This window comes from Labrus mixtus, chromosome 6 (assembly GCF_963584025.1).
Source record: "Labrus mixtus chromosome 6, fLabMix1.1, whole genome shotgun sequence".
NCBI classification, from domain to species: domain Eukaryota; kingdom Metazoa; phylum Chordata; class Actinopteri; order Labriformes; family Labridae; genus Labrus; species Labrus mixtus.
In genome coordinates this window covers 26,502,420-26,517,702 of record NC_083617.1, presented here as the reverse complement: position 1 = coordinate 26,517,702, position 15,283 = coordinate 26,502,420, and the positions used below count along the sequence as shown (strand labels likewise).

Genomic DNA, 15,283 nt, shown 5'->3' with positions numbered 1-15,283 from the left:
ACATGAAATATCTAAGTTGACCTCGTGGAAGAAAACAGCAGGCCCCTAGAGTACGCACACCTTTGTTATTATGTATTACGCGCTTCACCCTGGAGTAAAGCTTGCACTGTGCATAACTCCAGACTCGGCTGAGGTAGGATCACACTAAACGTGTTACATAATGCCGTCTATGAGCTGCAAGATTGATGCGGTTTAATAAACAAATCTAGACGAGCGTAAAACTCTCTAAACATGGTGCGCTTTTCTGCACTTTTCCTCATCAGAGCTCTGATATCTTTGTCAGCACCCAGCAGGCCTTCCACCAAAGTTTTTCTCATTAAACTATTCATCACATCAGCCTCATCAAACATTAAGAGTATCCTCACAGTTCATTACAAGATGCCCTCCTTTTTATTTGATGAAGTAATTCATCCATTATGTATGTGTGTTTTGCAGTTTGCAGGATGCCTGTGAGACTGGAGAACAGCATCAGCTTTCCAAAGGCTTACATCCAGGAAGAGAGAATAAAGTTGGTGCATTTGTTTTTGATTAAGTCGGCATTTCAGAGCGTTCCCTCCGCGCTGAACTGTAGAGCGATTACTAAACATGGAGAAGATCAGACTCATTGTGATAACAAGAGGAGGTTTGATGGGAAAGGCTTGATAAGAACTGCAGCGGCAGTGAATCGGTTTTATCTGAGCGCCTGTGATGAGGAGGCTGCACACGTGGGGAGATCAGGACGCGATGGGAAGCAGAGGTGCTTTATCAGAAGTGGCAGGCTGAATGAGGATCATCAGGCCTCACTCTGATTGAATTCCTTCTCATAGTCTGTTGTTGTTACTGAACGGCCACTGAGCACTTCCCTGTGTGAGTCAGCTGCTCTGGGATTGGTTGCCTCCACTCATCCAAAGGTGATGAGCGAGTCAGCCGCTTCATATCAGTGAAAACGCCTCCTGGGGATCCAGACAAAGTCGACTGATGCTTGAAATAAATCTCAGAGCATTGACAAATGTCAAAGCTGAACTGGAAGACGACTCATTCAGAGTTTTCAGCCGGGCAACAGAGAATGCTGAAGCAGGACTGTATATGTTGAACAATGGTGTGTTTAGACCGGGGATCTGCACCACTAATGTCATGGGATTATGACCGCTTGTGGTGCAATGCAGCATTGTATGTTCTGTAAACTTATCCTCAATATCATGTAGAGGTTTAACATTATGTGGTTGTAGTTTGTAATGCAAACTTTACCGGCTCTTGAATTTTAAATAAATAATTCCCTAGATGTTGCTGCATAGTTGCTGTGATATAAACCAAAACTATGAGGTGCATTGACTGTTGACATTTCTTGAAGTAGAGCCAGACAGATGTGCATATGTCAAGTCAAGTTTATTTATATAACACATTTCATATGACAGGCGTAGACTCAATGTGTATGATCTTTAGTCAACGCAATGACACAACATTGTCAGGAGTTAAGGGGGGAAACAGACTATATAGAATATAGTAGAATGGTCTTACACAGAAATACTGTAACACTTCAGATAAAAGCCTGTACACATTTCACACCTCTTCCCTTTCACTGGCCTGGTGTCGCCGCACGTTTTGACAAATAAAGTCAGGTCTCAGTTAGAGGCCACTATGCATTTAGTTCTGTAAAGTAAAGAAAATACATGTTCTAATGATTTAAACAAATGTTTTTCCATCTGTTACGAGCTAGCACCGGCTACACATTTTAAACAACAAAACGCTAGCCCTAACCTGAAGTGTGACAGAGCGGTCAAGAGATGACAAGGACAGAAAGGACTGGTTCTCACGACAGGAAAACATAAGGTTAGGTCAGCTCACCCATACGTGGGTCTGCCGGGCCACCGGCGGCCTGATCGCACCTGACGGCTTTGTGATGAGCGATGAGTTCATGTTTTTTTAGTTGTAGTTGGATCACATAAGATACAGATGGTTTCAATAACAAGTTCAAGGGTTTGGGTCGGCTGTCAAGTCCATACAGGTCCTCTGCCAGCTGCCTCTTCATCTGAGTCTTATTACGTCATTTAAAGCGACCTCACCTCAGGAATGATGTGTTTAAGACTATCGGACAACCCAGTAAACACAGCGTAAACCCATTCTCTATTCTCCCCATGAAAACCAGTCCAAATCAATTTACAAAACAGACAGATGAGGATGAAGAAGAAGAAGAAGAACCACCTTACACCTAACACATCTCTTATGTTGAATTGATATGTTTTCACATCTGCTCTAAACAACTACAGACACAGTGCAGCAGGTAGGCAGAGATGGGCTGTTTCTCAAAGAAAGAACAAATAAGTGATTTGTTATTGTTCATCTATGACCTTCTATTGTGCACGTTTATATTGTTTTTGGTGTTAATTATCAACGTTGAAGTCTTTCCCATCTTTGATGTGCACAAATTATTTTTTTTTTAATAATGTAAAGCCCTGTCTCGTATTCATGCCTTACCCAAATAAAGTTAGGGTCATTTAATATCACAAGCCTGATGAAGCCATGCGGGTGAAACGCGTTGTTTGTTTGAGAATATAATTTAATAAAAAGAAGCAGTAATTCAGTCTTCCTGCGTGCGGTAAATCGTCTCTATTGCGGTCAAGATGATGCTTCCTGCTATCACCTGCACCAAGTGAAAGAAGTGACAGTGATGTGCACAGGGCGGCCATGTTTGTGAGGTCATTTCATAGATTCATGTAAACAACAGCCCTACTAATCAAGGTTTTACAGTACGTCTTTAAGTGTTGATATCTCACTTACAACTGTCTACCCTGTGTAACTACTGATTGTTTAGAATAAGTAGATCATCTCACAGCTAGCTCCAGAACTGAATCTCACTGCTCTGTTTTGTCCATCTCATAACATCCATAGTTATTTTTATTCTCTTTTTTTTGCACATTCACATAATGATCCAAACGGGTTTCTGATCCATTTCACCCCTAATATCGTGTACAATGATGTGTGTGTTGTTGTTTGTTGATACATCTCTTTATGCAGATTTAGTTAATGTAGCATCAACATGCATTTGTTTGAGTCTTCATCAAGTTGTGTGGCTCCGGTTCTACTTGTGCACAGATGGCTGTGGGCAGAGAAATTGCTAATTGGAGATTTTTTGTTGCACACTGAAGCATTCTGCAGTTTAAAAAAGAGCTGAAGGATTTCTATACTGTGAGGTTGTAAGTCCATGTATAGGAGTTCACTGTTAAACACAGTAATCAGCCACATGAGTATGCGAGCAGATCACCTCCTATTGCAGTCCCTAATGACTGCCTCCGCTGACATGTGGGTGTGGATTAGGTCATCGTCTTTCTCATGCGCACCATCACAGCTGCAGTGCTATTTATTCTCACAATAAGGACGAGGTTCCCATTCATTTTAATTACATCTGTTTGCTTGTTTCTTTGTTGCAGACGCTGACACAAAAAGAAATACATATATATAGAAATCCTCAGCATGACGATGTCAAATGCAGCCGGGATGTCGGATAAAACCTGCAATTTAAGATCCAAGCTTTTTGTCATCAGACTCTTAATTTAAAGGTTTCCAGGTTTCCATAATTCATCCAATCAATATTAAATCCTATTAGATCTGAGAATGAACTGGTCAAGTGCAGTAAATGATCTGGCCATCAAAAAACATGCCATATCCTCTCATATAATTCATATCATTAACCCTTTCATGGGCAGCTCATGTTGAAATTTCCGAGAAGCGTGCTGAGCAACTGACCAATAACGACAGAGCGGATCGGCAGACCAATCAGAGCAGACTTGGCCCACGTGGGGTCTAACAGTGTGGGCTCAGCAGAGTGTAGCTGATGGACTCAGAGCGTAGAGGGAGCAAGGAGGAGCAGTACATGAAAACAGACACTTTTATCGGACTTTAGCTATTGTGAACGTACAAAAGTAGGTACATTAAATATACGAACCCCAAAAAGGGCATAATATGGGCTCTTTCATGTATACGTTTGAATAGAATTCTACATATTATTATACCTTTTTAAACTGGTTCCTGTAAACATGAAAAATGCTGGTAAGAAGAAGTGCCTTCTCAGATAAAAAAAAAAAGTATGGCTCCATTGCCTCAGATTTCACTTTCCGCACAGTTGTGCTCGTCTTTTGGGTATTGCAGGAGATCTTTGAGCCTTTTCCAGGAGAAAGTCGTTCTCTCTTCTCAGTCGTGGGTTAAATGCCTTGCTAACAGGGCAGCCGACTCAAGGGCACCTCTGTTGTACTTTTGTATGGACGGGAGATCATTGCTCATTCCTCTCCTGAGCAGTATGGAGGCTGAACGTGGCAACTCTCTCTTTCACTGTGCTGAATCCTGCTCAGGCTTTTATGGAGGACTGACATGCTCAGCAGGGCTCAAGGTGTGCAGATGCAGCGTGTTTTCTTACTGATATTGATTGACACTGTGTCTCTTCTGGAGTAAACCCCCCCGGTTATTAAACATGATCATTTCTTCATGCTCTCTTAAAGTAAAAACGTTAGGGAGTTAAAGAAGGTGAGATGAGATCACGTCTGTCCTCTGAGTGTAACTGAAACCTCGAGTTGTTGCAACAGAGATTAATAAATTGAGCAAGTGTGAACCAAAAAGCATTAATAATGTAAAACCAATCGCGTACGTGGGAGTACAATCTCCGAGTTACAGCCGGATGTGTGTGGGAGGGAAAGATATTGGTTGCAGGTTTTTGAGGGCTGGTTGGAGAGAATGACTGAGCAGGAGAGGAGGGAGCAGAGGGGAGAGAGCAGGACGAGAAAATAGAGAGGAGGTGAGAGAGTTTCTGTGATCGTTTTTTTTTTTTGTTTGGGAGGAGGGCAAGGGGTTGCAGCATCTTACAAAAGATCATGTAACGATGCTGCGAGCCAGAGACACACAGACGCAAGAGATGTAGAAACACTGCACAGAGGGAAAGTTAAGAGAAGAAATAACTTCAATCAAGACTTCATATGCTAATTGTTCTTTTTAATGGACAGTTTTATGAAGGAGCATGTTTCTTTGTTTCCAAACATTTTCATTGATATTAAAGGAGATCTATTCTGCAGATCCATATTTAAATACATATATATATATATATATAATGTTACCTTATTGGATGTCCGTACAAGCCCCGAATCCCCACATACTTGTATGTCGGGGTCCATCAGCGCCACGTACTACGCCGTAGTTCGCTGCCATGTTAATCAATCGTTGTGTTTCCACAGAGAGCGCCGCAGTCCGTCTCCGGAAAGTGCCAACAGCACCTCTACGCTCTGCTCCGTTTCAAATACAGTACGCTGCAGGCACATGTCAAGCTGGACATAATATGACAACCCAGACAGGAAGTCAGACAAAGAAACGCACAGAGCGTCTGTTCAATTTCAAAATAAAACACAATATACAGACTCACGATCGTATTTTTCATCACTTTAACAACATTACTTCAAAACAGGCCCAGATTGAAGGACAAGTCATCCTCAGAAAGACAAAGCAACATGTTATTCTTTATTTGGAATATGTTTTCTCTTTATTCCCGCGGGATCTAGTAGTTCCTCAAACGGAGAGCCGCGGGCCGTCCAACGGAGCAAAACAGTGGCACTGATGGATCGCGGCGGGAACTGGGTATGTGTGGTTGGGGGTTATCCTCTGCAGTTTTTTAAGATACAAATATAAGAGACACAGTTGTTGGCGTAATCCCCGGACGTGGTTTCCTGCTGCTCTGAACGAGATGTTAAGAGAACTTCATGAAACTTGGCCAGAACCTGACGTCAGGTTCTGAAGGCGTATCAGAGCGAAGCATGGAGCAAAGTTCTAGGACACGCCCACCCCGGACGGTCCTTGAAGAACACTACCAACCGGAAGCTCACTCAAATTTCCCTGCTACTGCAAACAGAGCTGGCCAATCGGAGGAGAGTGGGCACGTGGGCAGGGGGGCCTTAAAGAGACAGCACCCTTTAATAAATATCATTACACCCCTGAGTGATATTTTCTTGTTCTGTTATCAGATAATTTAATGAGTATTTTCTTCTTTTTTTTTTTTTTTTCATACTTAAAAGCAGAGTAGGAAAAAAAGCAAAGACACAAAATAAAAGAAGTTTGTCTCTGCTGTTTATTCTGATTCAGTTTTTTAGGCCATTCTAAAAATAAATAAAGACATTTCCTCTCCTGTAGCTTTTTCTGATGAAGTGTAAATACTTTAAAATGTGTGATCATAACAGGAAAAACAATTCTTACAATGACTAACACTTTTTGATGTCCTCGCTTGAAATCACTTAACTTAATGGCACCTCTGTAATCAAGCCTTATCACAGTTATAATTATTTTGTACTTATGTCTCTAATGAGCGGCCATTAAAAAAACAAATCCGTCCGGTTTGATACTCATTAATAGCATGGGGCCTGCTGAATATGAATGAGCGTGTGTTCGGTGAATGCATGGAGGTGGCTGTTTGGGTTAATTAGTGGGAACCTGGTTTCCTGTCACACCTGTGGAGCCCTTGTCTCTGCCTGCTGGGATATAATGAACAGTTCAGATCTGTGGCGGAGCTGTCTGCTCAAACGGCAGACTGCACTTTTGGCCCGGTGCAGGAAAAGTTTTAACGCATGGATAATGTTCAGCAAGTGCAGCTCTCATGTGTGGAGGCTCTGAAGCACAAGTTGAAGTGGGAACAGCACAGTTAGGATTAATGCTTTTGTCTGTACTGAGTTCAATTTTCATTTCCACTGAGTCATCACCAGGGTCAACGTGGGGCCAAAGCAGCCCTGTGTGCAAGTGAGAGAGACATCTCACTCATGTCACTCAAGCAAATCCCAGAGATTACACATTCAAATATACACACATAATAATCTGTTAAACTGATGACTGTGGTAAAATGCTTCTGCTATCAGCCACTAATGAATCCCTCCTAATACCCAGTGACATTACACTAGAGCTGTAGACAGGTTGGAAATAAACCTTTACGGTATATATGACGTAATTATTGTTCATTTTAGCTCATAAATATGTTATACAGTATTTAGAGCTTCAAATCCCAATTCAAGGTATGCACTGTATTTGCCAATCAGATTTCTTATGATTGCATGAGGTCAGAGGTTGATTTGATGTGTAATTACTGAAGAACGAGTGATTGCAAAATGATTTAAAAAGTCAGAAACAAACTTGAAAATAATAACAGAAAAATACTGCTCCAGCATGTCCTACTTCTGCATGTTACAGAATTAAATAAAGTTCTTCTGATTCTGATATGTTTCCCTTTTTTCACTGAGTAGTTGCTTGCTATAGCTTCAATGGAAAAACACTCAATTCAGGTAACAACCAAGCGGCAACTTCCAGAGTTGAAAAATAAAGCCAATGTTAAAAACTGCAGTTCCTTGAGTGTCCACTTGAGGCTGGCTCCAAAAGACCTGGAAGTCCTATACGTTAAAATGTCCAGAGCAGAAATTAACATGTTTACAGCCTGGTACAAAACAACTATTTTGTCTGATTAGTTGACGTCTTTATCGGCATACACTGAATGGGGAGAGAATTTTTGATGACTCAATCTGGATCTTGTGAAAGATAAGAGTCATGCGTAGTTAGGGGTGTGACTGATGCCCTCTTTAGAGGCAGATGGTGCAAAAAAGGCAAAGATGTTCTGAGAAACTAAACAACCATGTCAACTGACAAGGTATAATAATAGTACTGGATTTTGCGCAAATCTGACTCTGCAAGCATCTTCAGCCCGTTGTTTGCAAACTGTTAGCATGTGGAGTATGTGTATGTGTATTCAACTAGTGCCATGATATCTATTGGCTGTGGATAAATGGCTACCTTGGAAAGGATGATTTATTACATGCTAGTGAAGATAGGTTTGTGAGGTTCCAAACTTATAAAGCTAAGTTGAAGGTTGACAATGAAAGTTGGTTTTATTTTTTTCAAACCCAATAGGTGATGTCCCTTAAGCTTCATCCGTGTTTATTTAGTCTATGGTATCAACCAAAAAAAACACTGTCCATTTGTTCTCTCTTCAAAATATGAAGCTTTAGCGCTAAAGAGTAAAATTCTGCTGAGGGCTGTAGACAGGGAAATGGTTGGGTCAAACAAAAACAGCATCTTTATCCAGGAAACCAGGATTTAAATCCTGCTTTAAACAAATGGTCAAAGTAGACTTTTTAGTAAGGTTGAAATATTCTTAAAATATCCATCCAGTCACTTTCTAAACCACTTGACTTGTTCGAGGCCGCGAGCAGATCCCAGCACACCCCAGCTGTCATTGGGCTGACATGAGAAGACGAGCAGACATTCATGCTCTTTTTAAATGACGCAGCATGTATTAGTTTAATGTTTTAGTCACTGTGCTTTAGTTACTATTCACATTTTTTATGTCTACTGCAGCCCTAAACTCGTAAAATGGGAAATATGTGACACCAAGAAGTACAGTTGTACTTCAGTTGTCATACTTTGCAGCTATGGCCACTAACAAAGCTGCTCTATTCAACAGATTGTTAGTGAAAGAGTTGTCTGGCCCCACCTTCATGCTCACACCTGCAGGCCATAAGACGCTTCACCTCCACACTCCCTGAGGTGACATGCACTGAAGCAACACATGCAAACTCCTTAAGCAAAAAGAGTGACCTGAGCTCTAAGATTTCACTGTGGTAGTGTGCACACAGATGAGTTTTCTACTCCCGATGAGGTCATAGTTTTTCCCTAGAAACATGTTGTGTAACCTTCCACCTGCCCGACATTACGCAGAGTAAAAAGTCTAAGTTTAAGGATCTTTCAAATACTGGAGGAGTGCTGCTTGGCTGCCTGCAGAATGAAGAGCAGGAAAGTTATGCATCAAGTGCTGAATGAAGCAACTGGGCCCAGTGGAATGTGAAACAATGGCACCTTCCAGGTGGTGATGTGCTGTGAGAGGAGGGAAGGGGGGGTGGGGATTGGATGAGACAGAAAGCTTGTCTGGCTGTCTGGCTGTTAGCATTGGACTTGGCAGCTCTCTGCCAGGGAAACGCTGACAGGCAGGCACGCCTGTCACAGCACATAAGTGCCTTCCTGCAGAACCCTGAGCCCTGTAGGGCAGGTCAGCTCTCCTGTGTTCAGCTCACCGCCTCAGTCTTCCACTCGCGCCACAGGTTGGAGGGTGAAGCAGGGGGCGTGTGTCACGGCCTTTATACGCCTGAAAGACTCTGAAAGGTGAGAGAAAGGCCACCGGTGACATGGTGGAAATGTGTTGCACACAATGTGTTGTGGTAGACCTTAACATCCTTTAATTAAAGGAGAACTTTTGTGATGACAATGTGCTGGAGATATTTCCGCTTGCAGAGACTTAATAATCAAAGCTGGTCAGTAGAAAAAACTACTGATGCACACAGAGTTCAGCTGTTACTTTTATACATGTCTTACAAATTGATGATCATCTTCAAATCTGGACTTTTGATTAAAGTATCTTTTTTGCGTTTTATTTTGGTCTGCATTGACAATCCGTCCCCTGGAGGTCTGGAGCCGTTACCATGATGAGGATGAGACTGTTGTTGTTTTTCTTGGAGCTGCCCTTGCTTGCTCCTTTTAGCGAGGAAGCTTCATTTTAAACGGTGAAACTCGAATACACATTTTTAAATTCGGGCCTCATTATTATATTGAAAAAAATGTCCCCTCCCCTCATAGCTTATCAAGTTTATGTACAAACAACTGAGCTCCGTCAACAAGAGAGTACAGCTTTGTGCAGATTAACAGATAGCTCTCTACATACAGACACAAAACAAGCTTGTTTGCTCCCCTATGATTATCAGTGGTGCTGTATGCTTTAGAAGGTTACCTTGGATTTATTAGCAGCCTCAATCAATAGTTGATGCCCTGACATATAAACGTTCTTTATCAACAAAACAAAACCCTCATTCTTCAAATCTTACCCAAAAAATGAGCTTGTCTTTACTGTTTTTTATCTACTTATTTTTTAACATTTCTTTTAAAACTCAGCAACCTATTTGTAACTCTTTATGAAGGCTGTTCCACAAGTCAAACCCAAACTGTCACACTGGCCCTTTTAGTTATTTATTTTACAAACATGAACAATTTAACTATTAAAGGTCACATTATGTGTAAAATCCACTTCCCCATGTTCCTCTAACACTAATATGTGTCTCTAGTCTGTCTGCAAACCCCCCAATGATGAGAAAAGTCCATCCTCTCCACTTTTCAGAAAATGTGTGCCCAAACAGGCCGTTTGGAGATTTTCCCTTCATGATATCACAAAGGGTAGTAACCCCTCCCTCAGGTGGGTGACACTCCACAGCTAGGTGTTTGTTCTGCCCTCTGAGTCTGCCTTCTCACCGTAAACAATAGGACATGGAGCGAGAAAGACCGAGCTACCCGAGCCCTTCCAGAGAGGGGGCGTGGTCAGACACAGCTCATTTACATATTTAAAGGTACAGACACAGAAACAGTCTGTTCTGAGCAGGGCTGAAATAGAGGGGTTTATAGACATGATCAAATACAGGATCAGAGTGGATTTACAACAAGAAACTTCACAGACATGTTTTGAGGAGCTCTGAGACTTATTTAACTGGTTGAAGAAGAGGAGAATATGTGACCTTTAAACTATTTTTGTACTTGGTGTTATATTCTAGAAATTCGCTGATGTTAAGGTGACGTGATATTTTTTTCATGGGTTCTCAGAGTATTCTGACAGAAACACTTCTTTGAAAAAATAAAGGCTCCTTGCTGCAATAAAAGGAATATGAATGATTTACCTCTACACCCCCCCCCCCCCATCCTCTGTAAAGCCCAGACTGCCATCTACATAAAGTGACTCAGGGATTCTGGTAGAGTGTTCCTGCTGCATGCAAAAATCCCAAAATGTTAATTTAGTACAACAGAAGAGACACTGTTTTGAAAATATATTCTTGTCTATTTATAACCTAAAGTAAAAGTGATAAAGTGTGTGTGTGTGTGTGTGTGTGTGTGTGTGTGTGTGTGTGTGTGTGTGTGTGTGTGTGTGTGTCCTCACTTTGACCTTTGCTGTTGAAGATAAGATGTTTGCATAGCCTGTTCCTGTTGTTTTGACTAGCACAGAGTAAGCAGCAGCTCGCTCGCCTTATTTTCCCCGTGAAGATAACTCAAGACTTCTTAAAATTCATTCCTTGACATTTTACAAAACTCACAGATTCCTGCAACATGTGAGCAGGGTGAACAGTTGTGTGAACACGTGTTGTTTCTTACTTTACTGAAGGCAAACCACTTGACAAGCACTCATTGACGGCAACACAACAAATACTTTAATATTCAACAAGCTTTTTTGTAGACAAAATGAAAAAAAAGTTAAAAAAGACAAGGCAGAAAATGTGGATCTTTCCCATGCTTTTAGAGGTTTCTAAAGCGATACTTTAAGTCCAGTCTAATCCATCTCCTTGTGTTTGCTGAATTTCATTGCACTAGTATTGATCTGTCTTGGCGTATATAGGAAATCAAAGTCACCTAGAAGTGGGAACTCTTCTGATTTCCTGTTATAAATGTATCTTTATAAGTCTCAGACTGCCTTGATTGTGATGCTCCTGGCTGGGGTGTGTGTGTGTGTGTGGGGGTGTTAGGTGTATTGATTCTAATGTGAATTCTGGCAGACAAAGACGAAGCTCAACTGCCCTGTCTGCTGGCCTTCAGATACATTTACATATCTCACATTTTCTAACAAGCTGTCTTACGTAATGCCTTTCAGTCGCAGACATTACAGAATGAATTGAAAGTGACTGTATGGAGTTAGAGGAGAGAGCAGATGGGAAGAGGGAAGATGAAAAGAGACTCGAAGAAAGATGAATTGAGATGATCCGTTTGAGATGATACACTTATAACAGACACAGATTGTATTTATGGCTGGATTGCTTTTTCAGGGGAATGAGGAAAGTGCCATTTCAGTGTAATGTAGACATTCATTCTGCTTTATATTCCTGAAATCTAAAAGCTTTTCTTCTCTTTTTTATCTCTTTGTTCTTTCCCACAGATGTGCCGTGGACTGTCGATGATTTCTCCTCCTCCTCCAGGTGAAACCCAATGGCTGACAAAGACTGCACTTCGCACCGCCCTTGTTACCCCTGAGCTCACAAACACAGATCTCATCCTCAGCTAAAACACTCTGTACCTTTCCCTTTTTTCTTTTGTCTCCTGACCAATCCTCGCTCTTCAGTCATCACCATGGCTCGTCTGCTGGCTTCTGCGTTTCTTCTGGTTCTCCAGACGTATGCTGCCCCGCCTGAGCTCGTCCAGGCAGGATTTGACATGTCACTAGACTTTGATTCTGGACTACCAGCCAATTTCTCTGGAGTGTTGCCCTCATCTCCACCCCCCGGGACAAGTAAAAGAGCCCCGCACAGTATCATCATCGGGGTACGCAAGGGGGGAACTAGAGCGCTGTTGGAGATGCTGGACATTCACCCTGAGGTTGCTGCTGCTGCCACCGAGGTGCACTTCTTTGACTGGGATGAGAACTATGCCAAGGGCTTTGAGTGGTACCGCGAGCTGATGCCCTACTCTTACCCGCACCAGATCACGGTGGAAAAGACTCCAGGTTACTTCACATCAGCCCTCGCACCAGAACGCATCTGCGCCATGAACTCGTCCATAAAGCTGCTGCTGATCTTGCGGGACCCAGCAGAGCGTGTCATATCCGACTATACCCAGGTCTACTTCAACCGCCTTGAGAACCACAAGCCTGTGCAAGCCATTGAGAACCTGCTAGTGCGCAACGGAGCCTTAAACATCAGGTACAAGGCCATTCAGAGGAGCCTGTACGATATCCACATGCGGAACTGGCTGCGTCACTTCCCCCTGGAACAGATACACATTGTAGACGGGGACGCTCTGATTCGCGACCCGCTGCCAGAGCTCCAGAAGGTGGAACGTTTCCTCAACCTGCCTCCAAGGATAGTATCCTCCAACTTCTACTTCAACCAGACCAAGGGGTTTTACTGCATCCGCAGTGACGGTAGAGAGCGCTGTCTGCACGAGTCCAAAGGGCGCCCTCACCCGGCAGTGAACAGCACCGTCCTCCAGCAGCTCCGCTCCTACCTACAGGAGCACAACCGAACCTTCTTCAGGCTGGTGAAGCGCACCTTCGACTGGCAATAAGTAACCCGATCACGGATCAGACTCGAAGGAGCCGCTGCCTTGTCTTGATTAGGACAAAAAGGGGGAATGAAGCACTTTACAAAACTAACATTTACAAACCCCCTTTGTATAGCCTCTTATTAACTTCTGTTGTGGACTCTGGTTTCAGCAGAGCCATTCTATAATCAAATGATAAGGCAAAAAAAAAAAAAAAGAAGACAAACTGTAACTAGGGGCATAAGATTAACTGGAGGAGTCTCCAAGCTTAATAAGTCGTTCTATCTCTGCTGGTTTAAGTGATCAAAACTGCAGCAAAAAAACGAGTTTGTGAAACGGATGAACTGTTTTTCTTCTCTCTTGTTTGATATTCTCGTACTTGATAATAAATGGTTCTGCTTTCAAATGTACCAGACAAGCTGCATGTTTCCGTCTCTCTCCATACATTCTGGCCATCAAAAGCTCCCTGAGCCCACTAACCCGGGTTATTTAGGGAGTATGTGTAGGTAGGCAGAGGCATTTGAATAAGCCTTTGATTTGCTAAGGTGGAAGGTAATCATTAATGCAAGGGAAATGGGTACCCTGGAGCAGCGCTTTAGTAGTACAGGAATCACTAATGGCTTTGGACATTGAAGGTAGCCTGTGCCTGCAGCTATATCAGTCACATCTCCATAGTCAGCGAGCTCAACTCCAGGGAGCTGCTGCTGCATTTTGTTGCTTTTCTCTGCTACAATTTACCCAGGTGTTAAATATAGTCATTAAATCATGTGCCTAGCAGTGCTGCGGAACATCACAAATGCTCCTGTATCTGTGTAAACGTTTCTCTTCATATTATCTCTTTCCTGAATCACTCTTGGCATGCAGTTTTTTTTCCCAGAAACATCTTGTCGTCTCCACACATCAGATAGACACGGGTCATGTTTCTTTCATTGATTAGGCTTTAAACAGCAGCCAAAGCTACAGCTCCACTGGGATGTGATATTCATGTGATCTCCTTGCTCTGTCTGCTGGAATAAGCACTATAACTCTCCTGAGGCAAGTAGTCATTGATGCTACATTGGATCTATATCCAGAACAGAACAGGGGAGGGGGAGCATAGCTGTAGGCTACACAGAATTATGCTGAATATTTATATAAATAGTTCATGAAGATCTGGAGCTTTAAAGTATAATTAGACTGGAAAATGATGTGATTCTCATGTGTGTACACAAGTTGTGTTTGATGAAAAGGCAGCGCTAAATCCTTCGTAAGTCCTCTTGCTCAGGGACTTTTCTTACGTCTGCTCACCAGGGGGCACTTTGGCTTCAGAGAAACCCACAAGAGAGCTGCGTGAGGAAATGAGTCGAGACGTGCTCTCTCGAGGATCCCCTCTGTGGGTGCACACACAGGTGAAGGGCCTGTGACGTTTTACCTCCTGACCCAGGTCGAGGCCTGTCTGCTCTGCTATGAATCAAGAAGAGAACGGCCCGAGCGGCCTTGCTCCTCTGCCACAACACACACACACAATCATTCTTAGGGTGTTACATTAGCAGTGTTTCCATTAAGCAGGTGTGCAGGAAGGACAAAAGGGCATCTTTTACTTACAATGTGAGAGCACACGCCGAACAAATTCTCTCCTAAAGCCCTCGTTTATTTCAGGAAAAGTTGACTGAGTGTGCTTGTCGTTTTGCAGGACCTCTGAGAGCTGCAAAGTGCATTTGTAGCGGTCTCATTTTGAACTGCAGTCAGCAGTAGGTCCTCTCAGGAAAAGGACATTTATATCAGCAAATCCCCTAAAATGTAATAACTGCAGAAATGAGACTATACACAATGGCTGCATATGACTGCATGGGCTTTATATGATAATCCAGGGTTGGCTTTTGGCAGAGGCGCTGTTTGTTAATAGGCAAGGCAAGCAACTGCTTGGGGCCCCAGGCCAGTGGGGGGCCCCTGGGGCTGACAAACTTTAAACCACAGCAGTGGCTCAAAATGTGCAAATTTTGCAAAGACGGAGAAAGAAAACCTCCTAAAGGGGGCTCCGTCTAACAGCACTCCCTCTCGTTGACCTGCTAAGCGTGGCGTGTCTTTTTGCTTTGAAAACCAACGCTTGTCAATGAAAGTCACCGAAGGAAAATAAAGAGGAAATATCCGTCTGGGAGTGAAAAAAGAAAGGGAGAAAGAGGAAGCTGAGTAAATGTTGGGAAACTGGCAGACAAAATGGTTTGAGGGGCCCCCTTTTGGTTCGATTAAAGCGAGT

The 15,283-nt window shown here is 42.8% G+C and overlaps 1 protein-coding gene across 1 annotated transcript in view; it reads left to right on the top strand.

Annotated features, from left to right (window-relative positions):
- Nucleotides 1-13,457, top strand: part of hs3st1l1 (heparan sulfate (glucosamine) 3-O-sulfotransferase 1-like1) — a 36,343-nt gene extending 22,886 nt beyond the window's left edge. Inside the window, exon 2 of the mRNA XM_061040716.1 lies at nucleotides 11,948-13,457. Within this exon, the coding sequence (XP_060896699.1) occupies nucleotides 12,139-13,071 (933 nt within the window). The 5' untranslated portion in view covers nucleotides 11,948-12,138 and the 3' untranslated portion in view covers nucleotides 13,072-13,457. The remainder of the gene's footprint in view (nucleotides 1-11,947) is intronic.
- The last annotated feature ends 1,826 nt before the right edge of the window (nucleotides 13,458-15,283 follow it).